This window comes from Centroberyx affinis, unplaced genomic scaffold, assembly GCF_046629955.1.
Source record: "Centroberyx affinis isolate AG114_WGS23_722 - 3 ecotype Tasmania unplaced genomic scaffold, CSIRO-AGI_Caff_v1 ptg000807l_1, whole genome shotgun sequence".
NCBI classification, from domain to species: domain Eukaryota; kingdom Metazoa; phylum Chordata; class Actinopteri; order Beryciformes; family Berycidae; genus Centroberyx; species Centroberyx affinis.
The window spans coordinates 63,612-80,101 of NW_027279410.1; the positions used below are offsets into that span (position 1 = coordinate 63,612).

Genomic DNA, 16,490 nt, shown 5'->3' on the forward strand with positions numbered 1-16,490 from the left:
TTACCAGGTGTGGAGGGGCGACTCGTCTGCCTCGGCGGCGATAGACAGCAGGATGGCCTTGGGAGTGTTCTCGAAAAGTGCTGCTCTGTTCTGCGTTTGGCCCTTCTTGACCCAGTGGCCGTAGATCTTGAAGGCGCAGGCGTCGATGAGCTTGCGGATGGGCTTGACGGCGTACGGGTCGCTCTTGATCACCTCCTTGGTGACGGGCTTGGCGCGGCGGTAGTTGCAGTAGATGCGCATGGTGGCGAGCACCGTCATGCAAATGACCTGGTGGCACAAGTCGAGTATGGGTCAGTGGTTTTTCCGACTACGAAGTGCAACAGACTGTACAGTGAAAGCAAATCCTCTTATCGTGCCCCAGAGAGTTTAAGATCACTAAAATGTTTTTCTTAATCCCTGTCTGACATTGAGAATACCCAATAGCTTTACTTTAAAAAAATAAGTGTCCCCAAATTCTTTTACATCTTACCTTGAACCGCCTGTACGGACTGAATTGTCGTACTTCAGCCACCACATACTGTGAAAAGAACGGGTGGTTGAGAGCATCACTGGCGTTGTAGCGCTGCTTAGGATCCACCACCAGCATCCGAGAGATCTGAGGGCACAACATGGAGCGGATGTTAAAACTACAAATTTTATTCTCCTAATTACGTAGTAGATATATTGACATGGTTTCTGGTGTAAACAAAACATTTCTGCAGCCTCAAAGTACATGCAAACTTATATTAAGCTGTTACATTGTCAGTAGTGATATGAAGAGCCAGTCCAATCCAATTTGAGAGGGAAAACTGTTTTTGATCCATTGATTAAAAACAACCAGCAGTTGGGAAGCAATGTTTCAACGGACACAATAGATGTAGTCAAAATATCTTACCAAATCTTTAACGGTGTCTGAGCGGTCATCCCACTCTGGAGAGGAGTAGTCGTATTTCCCTGCCAGGATCATACGCAGCATCAGCATTTGTTTCCTGTGCCAGAAGGGAGGAGAGCCTGCCAGCAGCGTGTACATGATGACTCCTGAGCTCCATCTGCAAGCACAGCCAGCCACAAGTCAAGCTTACAAGGTCCGTAAGTGCACATCGTTAATCATCCAGTAACCTGGAAAACATGCTTTCCCGGTCATATGTAACATAATGATTTTTCATATTGGACATAACAAAAGTTACAAATACATTGCTATTGAGAGTAGGAAAGCAGAAGCTCTCTAATTGTAACCCCTAAGAATTGGAGATGGCTTGAATCAGAAATGTTTGGAAGATTGACATACAGTGAAATAAGACAATTCAAATTCAAGACATTTCAATGTGGTGAATTGTATTTGAACAGGTTATTTTATTTATTAACCCGGAAATCCCAAGGATAGTGTGCAGCGAATTGAATATCTTTTCACATTGCTGCAGAATTTTTTAATTATTATTGTTCATAAGTTGTTTTTGATTGTTAGTATTTGTAATTTTATCTATTGCAATTGCTAGATATTTAAATTGGTTACTTCAGATACCTGAGGTTCAGATCCAGTAAATGACTTTCTATTGTGTTGTGTGTTTTGTATGTGCTATCCAGTAGGTTGTGTGTGTTTTTTGTGTGTGGACACTCACATGTCTACAGCGGTGTTATATCCTTTATGGTTTGGGTCCATGGAGCATTCAATGATCTCAGGAGCCAGGTAACCAGGGGTCCCACACACCTCTAGATAAAAGACAAAATAGAAAAGGCTGATTTAAAAAAAAAGTTGGTGGATTTCTTGGTTAGATTCAAAACACAAGTTCACACTTGCATCGACATTCTGTGAACCGTCAAAGCCAAACCTCCAAGGGCTGCGAAAACATTTTACCACCAAGGATCTGGTAGTGAAAATTATAGAAGGGTTTTAGCTGAGAGAAAATGTTCATATAATGTTCATATAATATAATGGAGACTCATGCACACTGCATGAAAACAATAACAATTGTATTTTGGAGAGAACAAATTGGTCTGGTGGGTTAAGTGTATTACTATACTATCCTATACTATCACATAATTTGACTACATTTGAGGAAGTGCGTGTACATTTTTCAACTTACTATGTACTGTAATTAAGAGACTGATTTTGAGAGCAACTTTCAGATCCTGTCTGCCTTGTTGACAGTGTTGCATGGCTGCAATACTGCACAATGTCAACATGGTGTGTATGCCACAAAGTAAGTTAACACTTTGAAATAAAACTACTGTGAGCCTGGAGAACAAAATTCATGGAAGTAATGTTCCAAGTACATTACATTTCAACAGACTGAGAGACATTATGTGATGTGGTTCCATTTTCCTTGGAACATTAAGACTTGGCAGCTCCCAGTTCTCATCTGGGACATCCTGAGAAGTCGCAGTGCCTCTCTCTGAAAGGTCAGTGTACTCCAAGTAACTGGGAGTGCAGCAAATAGATCAGCAAGTGTCCTGTTGCATCTTAACCTTTGTCAGACCGGCTGAGAGAGAAGGGAGCATGTCGTGCAACCAGACGCAGGCCGTCTTGACTTAAAGACCCAGATACTGTGCTGACCACCGGCAGCTACAGTTTTAACATGTGGGGTAACTTGACTGTAGGTTGTAAATATAATAACTTTCTGTGGGCATATTTCCATAAGGGCAGAATACAAGCAATTCCTCAACAGGACATCCTGGGAGAGGAATTTCTGCTATATTCATGTTTTGGTATCAGTCAACCTTCTTTGTTTCCTTCTTTTACCTGTGTGCATAGATGTACTTTTTACACATTTATACATTTCACATAAATGCAGATTGCAGGGTCAAACTGCCATTCGGGGCACATCTGCAGCAGGTAGGGGTACATCGTCTTGTTCATGGGCCTTACATTTGCCTTACATTTGAAACAACTATTCAGAAAAATCTCCACTAGTATTTACTGGTGGGTTTCCGTTCCAATTTTCACTGACCGTTGAGTTTCTGTCCCGGCTGGATCTGCACAGAGAAACCGAAGTCGGTGAGTTTGATGTTCATCTGGTCGTCCAAAAGGATGTTCTCAGGCTTCAGGTCCCGGTGGACGATGTTCTGGGAGTGGAGGAACTGGACGACCTCCAGCAGAGCACGCATTATCTTCCTGCAACCAACAACAACACAGCACTCGTGACCTCAAACTCGTGACCTTAAGTAAAACCCATCACTCATCTCCCATCACTTTAATCATAGTAAAGTAATTAGAATTACTAGTAACATGCCCTCTGACCTGGTTTCCTTCTCACTCAGGGTAACTTTTTCTGTGAGGTAGTCGAAAAGCTCGCCCCTCTTCATCCTGGGAGAAAAATGAAAACATTAAGCTTTTGAACAATTCTCAAGCAGCATCCCAAATATCCGATAACTTGTATTTGTCCTCAATACAATTAGTGTAACCACATTCCTCTGTCTATAGTTTGAGCATTTAGGCATAGATCTCACTGATTATTTTAAAACAAAAGTTTAAAAAAAGGTCTGACACTTACAGGTCAAAAACCAGGAAGAAGAAGGCTTTGGACTCATAGCAGTCTTTGAGCTGGACTAGAGAGAGGAGAGAGACCTTTGAGGAACATTCCATATTCACATGTCAGGGAATTGTTCAACTTATTAGTCAGTAGCATCTCTACAAGCAAAACAAATAGGATTTAAAGATTGATGCGTGGAGCACTAGTGAGAGCGAAGGCCAACAATGTTCATACCTGACCGATCTCTTCAGCAGGTTAATGGGACAAACACACTCTCTTTTCTTTCTGCGAGAGGCTGTGGAAACTTTAGGCTACAAGACGATCTCTACATTTATAAGATTATTCTACTGTTCTACAGCTTTTCCAATAAGACTTGGCTTACTGGTCCTGCTAAGCTGCTGATGCACACCATTTCCGGTGAACTCTCCCTCGTGAAGTGTGTCTCTGTGCTTACTGATGTTGTCTTGTCCGCAGACTTTCTTGAGGATGTCAATCTCCTTCACCGTCGCCTGTCTGATCTCCTCGATCTCCTGCGGCGTCATCTTGTCTGAAGGAGTGATGTCGATGATCTTCACCGCGTACTCCTGAGATGTGCGTTTGTCGACACAGCGACGCACCACACTGCTCACTCCCCTGAGGGACAGAAAACACATCAGCCCTCTTATCTAAGCCTGTTAGTTTACTTACTAATCCACAAGTTTGTGTTTGCGCAGCTGGACACAGAGGAAAGATGTTTGTGTGAGTTTTTGACAACAAACTCAGAACTGCTGTGATAACCGTTGGATGTAATGTTCCAGGCAGTGGAACATTACGTTAAAGATGACATCACATAAGAACTTTTGGTAACACTTTAGATTAGGGAACACATATTAACTATTAATAAGTTGCTTATTAACATGCATATTTGTAGTGTTTTGGTTCATTATTAGTCATTACAACCCACTTTTGAGCACCTTATTCTGCACTATTCTATTGTACAATTATAACCCATAACTATGGGTTTTCCCTCAATAGCCTCCTAATTAGTGCTTATAGCAGTCAGTAAGGAAGTTGTTGCACATGAATGCTCTTAGTATGCTTTGCTCAGTATGGGGCTTATAAGGTGCTTGTATCACATATTATTGAGAGATATTATTAAACTATTGAGGGAAAACCCAGAGTTAATAGTTCATATGTGTTCCCTAATATAAAGTGTTACCAAAGTTTTAATAAAATGTATAACCTAGATTCATAAAGTGTCACTTTTATTCAACAACTTCCTTGTTGAATGGCTAAGATCATGGAAACAGTACACTAATGATACATATGACAAGACAAATGATATGTTCCTTGTCCTACATTTTCCTTATACATCCTATATCCTACACTGAATAATGCTCTTTTTTGGCAACAAAAGCAAAAACAAATATAATACTTACTCTTAAACTACTGAAGAGTATCCGCGGCTAAACGTTTTGCCTTGGTTAATGCCGGATGCTGGAGTTGGTAATGTTTATTTCTCGCTGCCCTGTTGTTTATATGGCATGCCTCTGAACTGACAGACTCAGTATGAACGGTGGAAGAGTGCGTCATCCTGGTAATAGCTCACTTATTCATACACACTGCCGGCTATATGTCTTGTCTAACAAACCGCCCATTAACTTCAAAACCTAATCTTCAAGGAACATGGTTGGCACGTGAAATCAGTCAGATTCATCCTCACTCACTGTCATTTTCCATCTTTTCTCATTAGATTCATTTCAGAGGATGATTCAGGGGATGTGCTTTTATCTAGGTGACCAACAAACACAAACTGAGCTGACTTTTCCTCCCCGGTTTGTGAAGCTGCTTGGGGCCACGTGAGGAATACTAGCAGGGGGAACACAGTGTCCACATCCAGTGACCTCATGACCCGCATGTGGGAACGGGACTATGGGAGTGAAATTACATAATCCATCACCAGGCCAGCCAATCACGGGCGGCCCCCCAACACTAAACCTTTGTCCAAAAAACAGCTGAACTTGAATGAATGCAGCCTCCCCGCACACTGGGTACTGTGGCTTACGTAACAGCACCACCCTCCGACAAATGGTTGGGAATAACAATGAGCAGGCGCTGCCACTGCTGACATTTCTCAGGGACTTCAAGGAAACTTAAAACCATTCCACTGACTTCTACACTGCCCTGTTTTGCTCAATTTGAAGTCTCAATGACTTAATTTGTTTACTTAAGACATAAGTGATTGAGACTGTTTAAGTGATAAGTCCTCTAATAGAAATTCAACAAATGTACTATACTCTAAATGCTGCAGAGACTGTTTGCAGTCTATTGTACTCATGTTTGGCTGTCAAACGACACTCCAGAAACTATTAAAACAGGACAGATGTGTTTTTGAACCACATGAACCAAAGAGGACATGGTGCGTGAGAGATATTGTGCCTTGGCTTGAGGTTTCCTGGACATACCTTCCCAGGATCTCCTTGGGGTCATATTTGTCGTAGAACTCCTGGGCTCCCACCCAGTCGGGGATCTCGTCCTCTTTGGTCATGCTGGTGTGTTGGGTTCACCAAGGCTACAGAGCTGCTCTCCTCTACCGCTGACAACAGGCTGAGAACAACACAAACATCTCACACTTTTCACTGACAATTGTGCTTCAGATGTGATAATACATGACTTTTATTACAACCAATTCAGAGCTGAAAATATATCAAACAACAAATCTTAAGAAGGCATTTGCTACTGTAGGCCTATGACTGTTTTTCCCTTACCACCCCCAAGGACATTGCTCAGAGTTTTGAATAGACTACTGTTTTCCTCAGAAAACAGCTGCAGCCTAAAATGAACTCCTCTGTTATTTGTTGTGCTTAAACTGCTTAAACCTATATTAGCTTCAGTTCCTATTTCCAAGAGAGGACATGACAGATGGCATGGCAGAGATGCTGTTTCTGACAGTCTGAGTGATATTTCCAGGCTCCTCCCCTCCAGCTACAGAGTGCCAAATAACAGTAACAGTCACACCTAATTTATGAATAAACTGATCAGATTAAACACATGAAATTCAATGAAATTATAGATAGATAGACAGACAGACAGACAGACAGACAGACAGACAGATAGATAGATAGATAGATAGATAGATAGATAGATAGATAGGCCTTTATGGAACTAATGTCACTTTCATAGACTAGCCTATTGTAAAATTAATAAAATCAATAAAACTAAATATATTCCTACTGAAAAAGTTATATTTATCAATCCATACGATGCTTCAACTTAAGCTCGAATAACATGATGCCGGCTGTCACATGGTGCTTGTAACTAAAATCTACATGAACACTATAATGTTTTGGACCTATTGAGTATAGACATTATCCTCCCAAATTAAATTTCATACGGTAACGACAAATCACGCGACGCACTGCACCACGCTACAGTGTGTGAACTGGACTTCCCTCTCATCCCTCTATCACTATGTGACCTTTTGCAGGCTGCCATGCTAAAACAAGAGCCGAACAAGTCAGAACACACGAGCTCGTCCGCGATCGACTCACCGTATCCGTGCGTGGGTCAGTCCCTGTGAGGAAGGTAATCCATTGCGACTCGGGTCTTTTCGTGAAATTTTACAACAAAACAGCGCATACGATTTTGTCAAGCCACGATATCACCACGGCTTGTGGGCTGCTGCCATTGCAAAGGGCGAGCTCTAATGTCAGATGCCAAAAATAAATTGGTGCTTCCACAGCGGCAGACTGTCGACGCGTGTCCACATAATATTCAGATTCATGAAGACACACTGCGGCTCGTGTTCCCCACCGTGACATCCACTCCGGTTTTCATAATTTCATTTGCTAGATTATCTGTGGCTGCCCGATGTCATATATTTTACATGCAACATTTAATTAGTTTATTTGCACTGATACTAGAGTGACAGGACAGGTGTTAGATCCCTGCGGTATCCGTGCTTTGCAACTCTTAAATCCTAATAAAAGAAGCTGCTCATAAATAGAAATGTTTTCTTCTTCGACTGTAAATATAATAATGTGGTCTCTACGGCTGCAGAAGAGCAGGCAGTGAATGAAAACACATTACAGAGAAGTTCCGTTTGTTTTTATGATCCAAGTGCTTTATTTGTTAGACCCTATGCTTGTTACAAGCAAACTGATTTGAATGGGTGGCTTTACTAGGAAATGTGCTCTCATACCACAACTAATGCAGTTCACTTTGTGATGTAAATGGGAGAAAATCAGTTTAAATACAATAGTCCAGCTGACAACTCAAACCACTGAAGCTGATGAAAAACAGACATGAACTCAATTCAAATCAAAACATGCAACACATCAAAATATATAAACATTATTTATACGACTATCATTACAAGTTTTGTAGCACTCTCCTGAGAAATGAAAGCATCGCTGCTGATGATGATAATGATTAACACTATCTGATGAACTGTCATAATGAAGCATGTTTATTGAGAACTTGTGAATTACACCTTTATAATATCCAATATGCTGCATATTAGAGAGTTTGTGTGCGTTCAGCGTTCATCCCTCTGCAGGTTCTTGTCTCCATCTCATGACAGTCCTGTGGAGGGAACAACGGTTTGATTAGAGAAGTTAAAATATTTTCCATCATGCTGCTCTAGTATAAACAAACGCCTACTCCAGGTAACACTTTGAAATCTTATGGCACAGGTCTAAAAGGGCTTTAAAACTACTCCGCCATGTGGCCACACTGGGTACTGCATCACTTTCTGTCTCCAACTGCGTGGAGTCAATGCAGGGTGCCAAGTCACTTGGCTGTGACGTCTGGGTGACTAAACACTCCTGCAGAGCCTCCTTATTTGGCGGTGTTAACTCAAGCATGGAGAAGAGTAAATGAAAATAGTAGACCAAGACATTAGAGAACAAAATTATTTATCACAAATTGTTCAAATGAGAGATTAGTTAAAATTTGAGCATCTCATTCCAGGCATATAAGCACTAGTAAAGACTGAATTTACATCCTATGAATCTTTCAAAATGAAACTAAATGAAAAATAACAAGATTTCATTGAAGAACTGCCAGACACACCTACGCAGAAACTAAAATCTTATCTAACCTAATCTTATCCAAATGGCCAGACATGTTTCCAGTGCTAGATTACACACACACACACAGTCACTTTTAATTTGCACACTTTTCACTTACCATTAGCAAACTTGCACTGTTTGAGCACTTCACTGAAGCCCTCGCAGAGTTTGAGGTCGCTCTGGTTCTGGGCACACTCAATAAACTGCTTCAGCTCATAGGAGCAAGCCTGCTGCTGAGGAGCCGCCTCCTGCTGGTACATGGACTGTGGCTGCTGGTACATGGACTGAGGCTGCTGCTGGTACATGGGCTGGCTCTGGTACGGCTCCTGACAGACACAAGGCAGACACTAGGATCACTCACACATCTAAAAATGGCATTTCTAATCCTAATTTATCTGATGGAAACAAACTACAGGTGTTCTGTAACAAAACGGCAATATTAGTCAGTAAACCTTCAGCTGGTCGAGAACATTGTGTTAATCTACAATCTGTTTGTTTCAAAATGCATTAGGCTTGTAATGTGTTAGCTTAAGATATGCCATCTTTGATTAAAGCCTGGCATGGGAGGTATGCATAATGGATTCATGAATTATACAGGCTCATTCTTTCTCTTGTCATTGCTTGCCCCCTCACCAAACACACACACACACCTATTATGTGTTGCTGATGACCTACCTACTACGTGCCAGCCAGCCAAATCTCATGAGTTAGAGTTTGCCCTGACACTATTGCAATCCCAAGACTGTCTAAGCCCCTGTTTGTTTACCTGGTAGGTGACGTCAGGCTTGGCAGCCTCTGAATGTCCTCCACCTCCGCCGAAGCCTCCGGTCATGGCGTGGCCGATGGTGTGTCCTACTGCAGAGCCCACTGCCACCCCAGCGGCTGTAGTGGCCATCTGGGCAAACATACCAGGCTGCCTGGGAGCTGCGGCTGGAGCAGCCATGGCAGATGGAGGGGCGTGGGTTGGTGCCGGGGCATAGGACGGAGGGGGTGCTGCCCGGGCCATAGGAGGTGGTGGTGGTGGTGGTGCCCGGCTGTAGAGAGACAGTTGTTTAAATGTTAAATCCCAGCACAGTCAACAGATTACACTACCTGTATGTGCTGCTGTCAATACTTAAGAACAACCTCCAGTTAGCATGCTGGCTTCCTCGCTACCATCTCAATTGGACTCAGGTCTGTTACCTGCTAACATTAGCTAGCTAGTTAGTGAGCTAAACTCAGTGTTTCTTCTGTAAATGTAGGCTATGTGGCAGCGGTGCCTGGTGTTATTTTTTTGTTTAGCTTTTTTAGAATAGTTTGGCATATAAAAGACCAATTCTAAACATCTGGACTTTTGGACATTCTGGACTTTTGGACATCTGGACATTTTGTAATAAAGGTAAACTAAGGGAAGTTAAAATATTATTAAATTACACATTGTTTCTGGAATTGGTGAATTTTCTGGCTTTGGTGCCGCAAGACAGGTGAATGGAAATAGATTGAACACTGCAACCTTCCTTTCCATGATCTGTGACTTTTAAATTAGCTTTCAAATTTACTGACAAGGTATTTGACTCTACAAAGCTAACCATTATAACAATGTTTAATGGTTCCATTGGCTCAACATATTGTCCTGCGTGATCTCCGTTATCCGCTGGAAAGCATTAGCTAACTTGACATACTAGCAGTTTAGCTAATGTTAGCTAATTTAGCCCAGTGGTACAAATTGTCTCTCTTAGCAACGTCAGCTGCCGTTCTTCGACTTTAAACATTACCTGGCTGGAGGGGCCATCCTAGATGTACGGCTTCTGCTTCCCCTTGGCATTTTTAAATACGAGTTAAGTTATCAGAGGTTTAAAAGAGCCACTATGTGCGTCCCGCAAGAAAACTGCAACAGTAATCGTCGACCTTTGGTTAATCCGGAACTTTCTGTGTGTTACATCATTTGTTTCACGGGTAACTTCCGGTATGAGGACGAACAGCGAGAACGTCATTTGACCTTTGACTGAAGATACTGTGGAGGAAGAACTTGAACTCAAACTAGATTTTATATATTTAATGTCTTTTAATTGTTTGTAATTATTTCTGCGAATAATGCGTAGAATAAGTAATTTCAACGGGTGAAACCATTATATTTTATCCATATACACCTGATATTAGCTACTTAAAAATAACCTCTTAATAGTTTTTTCAAAATAGTCTTTTGTATGATGAGCCGTGAAGTGTGCTTTATAGCAAAATGTCTTCAATTTCTGTTGTTTTGGTTTGACAGTTATTTTTCAGTAAAGTGCTACATATGGAATGGTAAAATGTAAAAAAGTTTCCCGTATTATCACATAGCACAAACTTGTTAATTATTGATGACAAAATAAAGAACATAAATAAATACAAATGTCCATGTTTAATAGCTTTATTCAGTCAAGAATAAACCTCTAGATTTACATAATCAAGAAATTAGAATATGCTTCACAAATTAAATAATTTAAATTTCTAATCTGTTCCCTCATGTTAACAAAAATGTTAGAAAAATGTCTGGTCACATACATGGTAGCAGTGATTTCCCATCTATTTAAAACATATATGCACATTCAAGTATATACATTTACTTCTTAACTAAGAATTATACATAAAAAATCATAACTTTGAAGCTACAGCCTCTGTGGCATTTCATACCTCATCCCCATTTCGCTTTCTAATGGGGATATAAATAATAAAAAAAAACATAGAATATAATTTATTTCCTGATTAATCAATAAAGCCAGAGAGTAAGACACACTACTCTTTTTTCCCCTTCCTCTTTTTTTCTGAAAACTTCCGTCGCTGCTGGTGACCACCTCCTTGCCCTGATCTTTTCCCTTTCTCTCTTCGACCTTGCCAGCACGGCATCGGAGGCTCGATTTCCCCCGGACGTCCTCCCCTGTCCGGGACGCTGCTCATCAACACCTGGTGACACCAGAGAATCAGAAACCATCTTCATTCTGAGCCGCAGACACCTCGACTCAGAGATAAAGTTCATGACTGTTTATTTTTTACCTTGTAGACTGGAGTGGTCGGTCCGGCTCTGACTGGCAGAATGCAAGACTGATCCTCTCTCGCAGCGAGCAGAAGGGACACGGACACTTGGGAGGAGCGGGTTAGGGAAGCGAGAGGAGGCACCGAGGCCAAAACTTCACTGTGCTCCTGAAGTAACCATGAACATGTCTCATTAAATACAGCAGGCCTAAATGCTCAATTTAGAACGGGACACAGGCATATCTCTGGTGGGTTCCTGTAGGTCTGGGCGATAATTCAATGTTATCGTTTATCGTCTTTCAGTGGAATCATATGGTGACAAAATGGAGATTTTGGGATATTGAGACACACAATTCTGCTGTCTAAATTGATGATAACAAGCAGATTTTATTTAAAAACTCTGACAAAATTAGGTATGATAGGAATATTATTTGAAAATGTCAGTTTTATTTGATATGACACCTAACATTACTGTTCAGTTCAATGGGATGAACACTAATTTGATTATTTAACATGTGATTTTGAATACGTGAGCCATATCATGATATATATCAATATTGAAAAAGAACCTTATAATTATCATGATATTGATTTCAACCATATTGCCCAGCCCAAGGTTCCTGCATGACACCTGCAGCAAGAGATTTTTATTCTACTAGATTTCTCATTTGGTTCCTGGACCGAAAGTGTTTAAGAACACCTGACATAGAGAATAATTAAAAGATCAAGGACAGGGGAGTGGGGAAACTGGATGAAACCTGATCTTTTCAGCACCAAATTACCCACTTTGAGAAGAATGTTTCAAAACTGTGAGTCATTTTTAATTGCCACACGTTGATTTAACATGCCTACCTTTGCTTTCTCTCCCCATGCAAAGGAGTGGAGTGTAACTTGAAAGCGTTTGACCATCATTTGCCGCCGACACTGATAGTCATTTACCAGAACTTCATTCATCTTTTCTACTTGCCCCTAAGGAATGGATGGAAAAAAGATTGAAATACGCATGTTAGATGTATGACAAACTACAGGACGTAACCCGTGGCAACATACCCACTGCTCTGAGTTGAGACTGGTCTTTAGAAGTGGCTCAGTCATATTTCCACATGGTAGGAGAGCAAGTCTTGACTCCACCTGCATTAAAATATCAATCTTTTACTGCTTCGCCTTTTTTAATCATAATTTTTGCATAACCAAGCTCTCTCATATCGGTCTCACCTCATTCGACACATCTGGAAATTGAGAGGAAGTGTCCATATCAAGGGCTTGAAACAATAATGTTAACTCTTCCTGCGTCTCCGCCTTCCTCTTGTCAGAAACCGTCTCACCGTCTTCGTATTCCTCGCAAAACTCATCGTGTTCAGGAATATGATCTTCCACTCTTTGCTCTTTTTCAGATTCCCCTCCTATGGTCTTATCCTCGGGATGCGATTCGTTATACTTGAGTATGCGTGCCGCTTGCAATTCTGACACGAGGAACTCTAAAAGATTAAACAATAATTTTAGGAAAATACACCCTTCATTTAAAGATGTAATGTACAGGAGATACATCTAGCACAATGAAATAATACAGAGACCATGGGCACTACAAGAAAATGCTATAGTTATTATAGTTATTACCTTCAATTAGAGCTGCAACGATTAATCGATTAGTTGTCAACTATTTTGATAATCGATTAATCGGTTTGAGTAATATTTGAAGAAAAATAAGTCAAAATTCTCTGATTCCAGCTTCTTAAATGTGAATATTTTCTGGTTTCTTTACTCCTCTATGACAGTAAACTGAATATCTTTGGGTTGTGGACAAAACAAGACATTTGAGGACGTCATCTTGGGCTTTGGGAAACACTGATCGACATTTTTCACCTTTTTCTGACATTTTATAGACCAAACAACTAATCGATTAATTGATAAAATAATCGACAGATTAATCGACAATGAAAATAATTGTTTGTTGCAGCCCTACCTTCAATACATAGCTCTACAACAGCACCCACCTGACTCTTATTCCTGTATTATTTCTCACCAGTGACTTTGTTGAGGAGGGATGGCCCCAGCACATCTGAGGTCAGCCCAGTGAGGGGGGAGAACATGTTTGCCAGTAAATGTCTCAGTTCTCCCACCAGCAACATGTCACTTTTCCTGTCTGAAATGGAGAAAAAAAAATAGGAACAATGATACTACAGCAAACACCATAGGGACTTCATTGCAGAGCAGATAGTGGGGGCAGATCTGATCAGCTGTCTCTCACCCAGTAGCTCTGGACAGATGTCCCACAGCTCTGCAGCCAGCCAGGTGAGCAGCGGACAAGGAAGCTCGTCGCATTTACATCCACTGACACAAGATCTGCTTGGGTATCTGAATGAGAAAAGAGGACGACAGGTGAAATCATCTAGGTTGGCTCAAGTTGTTTAGAAAAAATAAATATCAGACCTATCAGAATCTATTGGAATAAATGATGTACTTGACCTGCGTCGATGAACAAATTTCTTGAGTTGCTAGCTAACAACAAAGCTAACGTTAACTTGGTTTTAGCTGATTGTGCACAAAACAACGTCAACGTTACCTACCCTAGAGCCTTTATCGCGGAAATTGTTCCCGCACTCCTCTCCATTGTCATTATGATAGCTACGACAATTTCGACCGTTTATAATTGAGTTGTGTCCTGCCCAACTCGTATTTCATCTGCAAAGAGAAAGTTGCAGAATGTTTACAACTGTTCGTCTTCTTCTCTCAGTTTTATGGCGGATGGCGAACCGGCGTAAATAGGTGAATATGGCCACCTACTGTAGCGGAGTGTGTAGTACCGTGTCTATGGCTACATAACATGTATTGCTAGCTCATACACTTGAATGAAACCTGTGTCTGTAAGAAAACCATAATGCCCTATTATAGCCTAGTGCATTCCTACCCACTGCGTCATCCGTCTCTAATGTCCCTTTCAGGCTCCACTCCTTTAAAATCTCATTTATTCCCAATCAAAAAATAACCCTCTTGATAATAAATTTGTTACACATTCGATATGGTCCACATTTTTTAACTGTCACATTCCTCAAATTTATCTGAAACACTCTTACTCATATGAAACAAAGTTGTCTTCAGCCCTTTGTGCTCAAACATGGGGTCCGGGGACCACCAGGGGTCCCCAGCAAATTGATGAATTGTTAAACTTCACCATTATTTCAATTACAAGAAGTTAACACAATTAGTGAATGTAGAAGAATGAGTATTTTGGTCATAGTTTCACTGTTATCTCTCTACCTACAATACAGATAGCCTAGTCATGGAATTCTGGACAAAATCATATATAACAATAAAAAATATTCTAGGTCTATTTTAGGTCTGAGAGACAAAATCTCATCAGATGGGGGTCCGTGGCCCTGATGTGTAGTAAATGTGGGGTCTTTGATATGAAAAAGGTTGATCACTGGCCTACAGAAGACCACTTCTCTCCAGTACTTCCCTTTAAATATTTTCAAACTGAGCTTTATATGCAATTGACCTTCAAATTGTTGCATTATTATATAATAGGCTACAATTTAGGCTACAATTACCTATATAATGTTAAAATTAAAATAATGTATTTTACATTTGTGTCCAATAGATGTCACTGGTTGCTTTAGTAATAGGGCAAGCCTACCACAGGTAACTACGTACCTAACAGAGACACATGAAGCATTCAAACTGTAGAAAACAGTTGGAGTTAATTTTCCCAGCATGGTGGAGATTCACTCAGACCATTAGAGGCCGAAGTAAACACAGTAGCCTCAGTAGTCTGCTTCATCCAGTGATGTAGTGGGAAATAGAAAGGTGGATTAACTGTGACCTCCAGCTGGTGATCATTATAGGGCCAGCAAGTACCAAGATTAACAAAAATCCATTCAGAAAATCAATAATCTCTGCTTTTATAATACATTCACAAAACTGCTAATAATGCTGTTTTGTTGTTTGCTTTTTTGGGGCTTTAGAACAGAATGTCAGTGTGTCAGTGTGATGCCAGTCGCTTGCATGTAACATGATCGTCCATAGTTGAGCAGAAAATGCTTGGGAGGAGATGAGATTGGGAGTGTTTTGAAATTCCAGTAGGTGGGGAGTTTTTGTTCCAAAACAAGAGTCTGGTCCAGAAAAGGAGTTTTTTTGAAAGCCAGAAATCTCAGCACCGTCCTGGCAAAGTAATCGTTGAGTTATTGGTGTTGATCAACAACCATATCAAACCTCTACAGATATACAGTACATTATGGTAATTTTGTGCCATGAGACAGTACAAATCTTACTTATTATCCCCAGCTGTTGAACTGTTTTATTGATTAATGTATATGTCAATTTAATTACACACTTTATAGGTTAAATTGTTTTGTAAATATTCATAAATTCATCAACGATAATTAATTAATTAATTAAATTAATCACTGTTCTGCTGTATAATTAAAAGCTCCATACATCCCTGCCTTTATCCCTATAGGTGAGGAATTTCCCTCCTGATGTAACTGGTCTGTTTATGGACGCCAGTGAATTGAGTGGTGACTGAATGAAATGAACACTACATGAACCTTATGGCATGGCTGTCCCACTCAGCAGCTCTTAACCAATCTGAACAGTCATGTGAGACTCTGGAGAGCTGCTTGACACTTTCCACCACCACCCACAAAATGCCAAATGATGGAATTTCTTGTGGAAGAATGGTGTAGCAATGGTTCTAGGCAGTTTTAGGTATTTGTTGAGTATTTTCCAAGGTGCATCAAAGCTGTTCTGGTGACCTGTTATTGCTGATGTCTCTCTTTTCATGTACTTCATGTTGCCATTCACTACAGGACTATCCCTCCATGTAGGCTGTAGGCAGTTCAAGTAAAAAATAAACAAGAAATAATCAAGATATGTTCTGGATATATGAGATTAGTATTGCATATTATTGTGGTTTCCTGACTGATTAGTATGGGATGTCTACAGATAATTAAATGTCCATTAAGGGGCTTTATGGGGATAATTAATGTGTTAAATTGAT

At 40.6% G+C, this 16,490-nt stretch overlaps 3 protein-coding genes across 3 annotated transcripts; all 3 read right to left on the reverse strand.

Moving 5' to 3' along the window:
* On the reverse strand, nt 1-5,976 carry LOC139644997 (phosphorylase b kinase gamma catalytic chain, skeletal muscle/heart isoform-like). The gene is made up of 9 exons (XM_071520560.1): nt 5,894-5,976; nt 3,904-4,082; nt 3,471-3,525; nt 3,218-3,283; nt 2,928-3,091; nt 1,599-1,689; nt 875-1,028; nt 470-595; nt 1-267 (listed from the first exon to the last, which is right to left on the reverse strand). Exons 1-9 carry the CDS (start codon nt 5,974-5,976, stop codon nt 1-3), a joined length of 1,185 nt encoding a protein of 394 aa, XP_071376661.1.
* Nucleotides 5,977-7,531: 1,555 nt separating this feature from the next.
* Nucleotides 7,532-10,399, reverse strand: chchd2 (coiled-coil-helix-coiled-coil-helix domain containing 2). The gene is made up of 4 exons (XM_071520559.1): nt 10,255-10,399; nt 9,267-9,534; nt 8,619-8,826; nt 7,532-8,012 (listed from the first exon to the last, which is right to left on the reverse strand). Exons 1-4 carry the CDS (start codon nt 10,302-10,304, stop codon nt 8,002-8,004), a joined length of 537 nt encoding a protein of 178 aa, XP_071376660.1. The 5' UTR covers nt 10,305-10,399; the 3' UTR covers nt 7,532-8,001.
* Nucleotides 10,400-10,892: 493 nt separating this feature from the next.
* On the reverse strand, nt 10,893-14,211 carry LOC139644993 (protein FAM98B). The gene is made up of 8 exons (XM_071520555.1): nt 14,059-14,211; nt 13,740-13,846; nt 13,515-13,634; nt 12,707-12,969; nt 12,542-12,622; nt 12,344-12,460; nt 11,513-11,659; nt 10,893-11,422 (listed from the first exon to the last, which is right to left on the reverse strand). The coding sequence occupies exons 1-8, from the start codon at nt 14,106-14,108 to the stop codon at nt 11,255-11,257; spliced, it is 1,053 nt and encodes a 350-aa protein (XP_071376656.1). The 5' UTR covers nt 14,109-14,211; the 3' UTR covers nt 10,893-11,254.
* Between the last annotated feature and the right edge of the window lie 2,279 nt (nt 14,212-16,490).

What these genes read in the sequence shown, in the direction of transcription:
- chchd2 (XM_071520559.1), bottom strand. Translation starts at nt 10,304, where the DNA reads ATGCCAAGGGGAAGCAGAAGCCGTACATCTAGGATGGCCCCTCCAGCC. An exon ending in AGGATGGCCCCTCCAGCCAG is followed by an intron (nt 9,535 to 10,254) that starts GTAATGTTTAAA and finishes GTCTCTCTACAG; the next exon opens with CCGGGCACCACCACCACCAC. An exon ending in AGCCTGACGTCACCTACCAG is followed by an intron (nt 8,827 to 9,266) that starts GTAAACAAACAG and finishes TGTGTCTGTCAG; the next exon opens with GAGCCGTACCAGAGCCAGCC.
- LOC139644993 (XM_071520555.1), bottom strand. Translation starts at nt 14,108, where the DNA reads ATGACAATGGAGAGGAGTGCGGGAACAATTTCCGCGATAAAGGCTCTA. An exon ending in CCTCCTCAACAAAGTCACTG is followed by an intron (nt 12,970 to 13,514) that starts GTGAGAAATAAT and finishes TTAATCTTTTAG; the next exon opens with AGTTCCTCGTGTCAGAATTG. An exon ending in TTCCAGATGTGTCGAATGAG is followed by an intron (nt 12,623 to 12,706) that starts GTGAGACCGATA and finishes ATTTTAATGCAG; the next exon opens with GTGGAGTCAAGACTTGCTCT.
- LOC139644997 (XM_071520560.1), bottom strand. Translation starts at nt 5,976, where the DNA reads ATGACCAAAGAGGACGAGATCCCCGACTGGGTGGGAGCCCAGGAGTTC. An exon ending in CTGAGTGAGAAGGAAACCAG is followed by an intron (nt 3,092 to 3,217) that starts GTCAGAGGGCAT and finishes TGTTGGTTGCAG; the next exon opens with GAAGATAATGCGTGCTCTGC. An exon ending in GCCGGGACAGAAACTCAACG is followed by an intron (nt 1,690 to 2,927) that starts GTCAGTGAAAAT and finishes TCTTTTATCTAG; the next exon opens with AGGTGTGTGGGACCCCTGGT.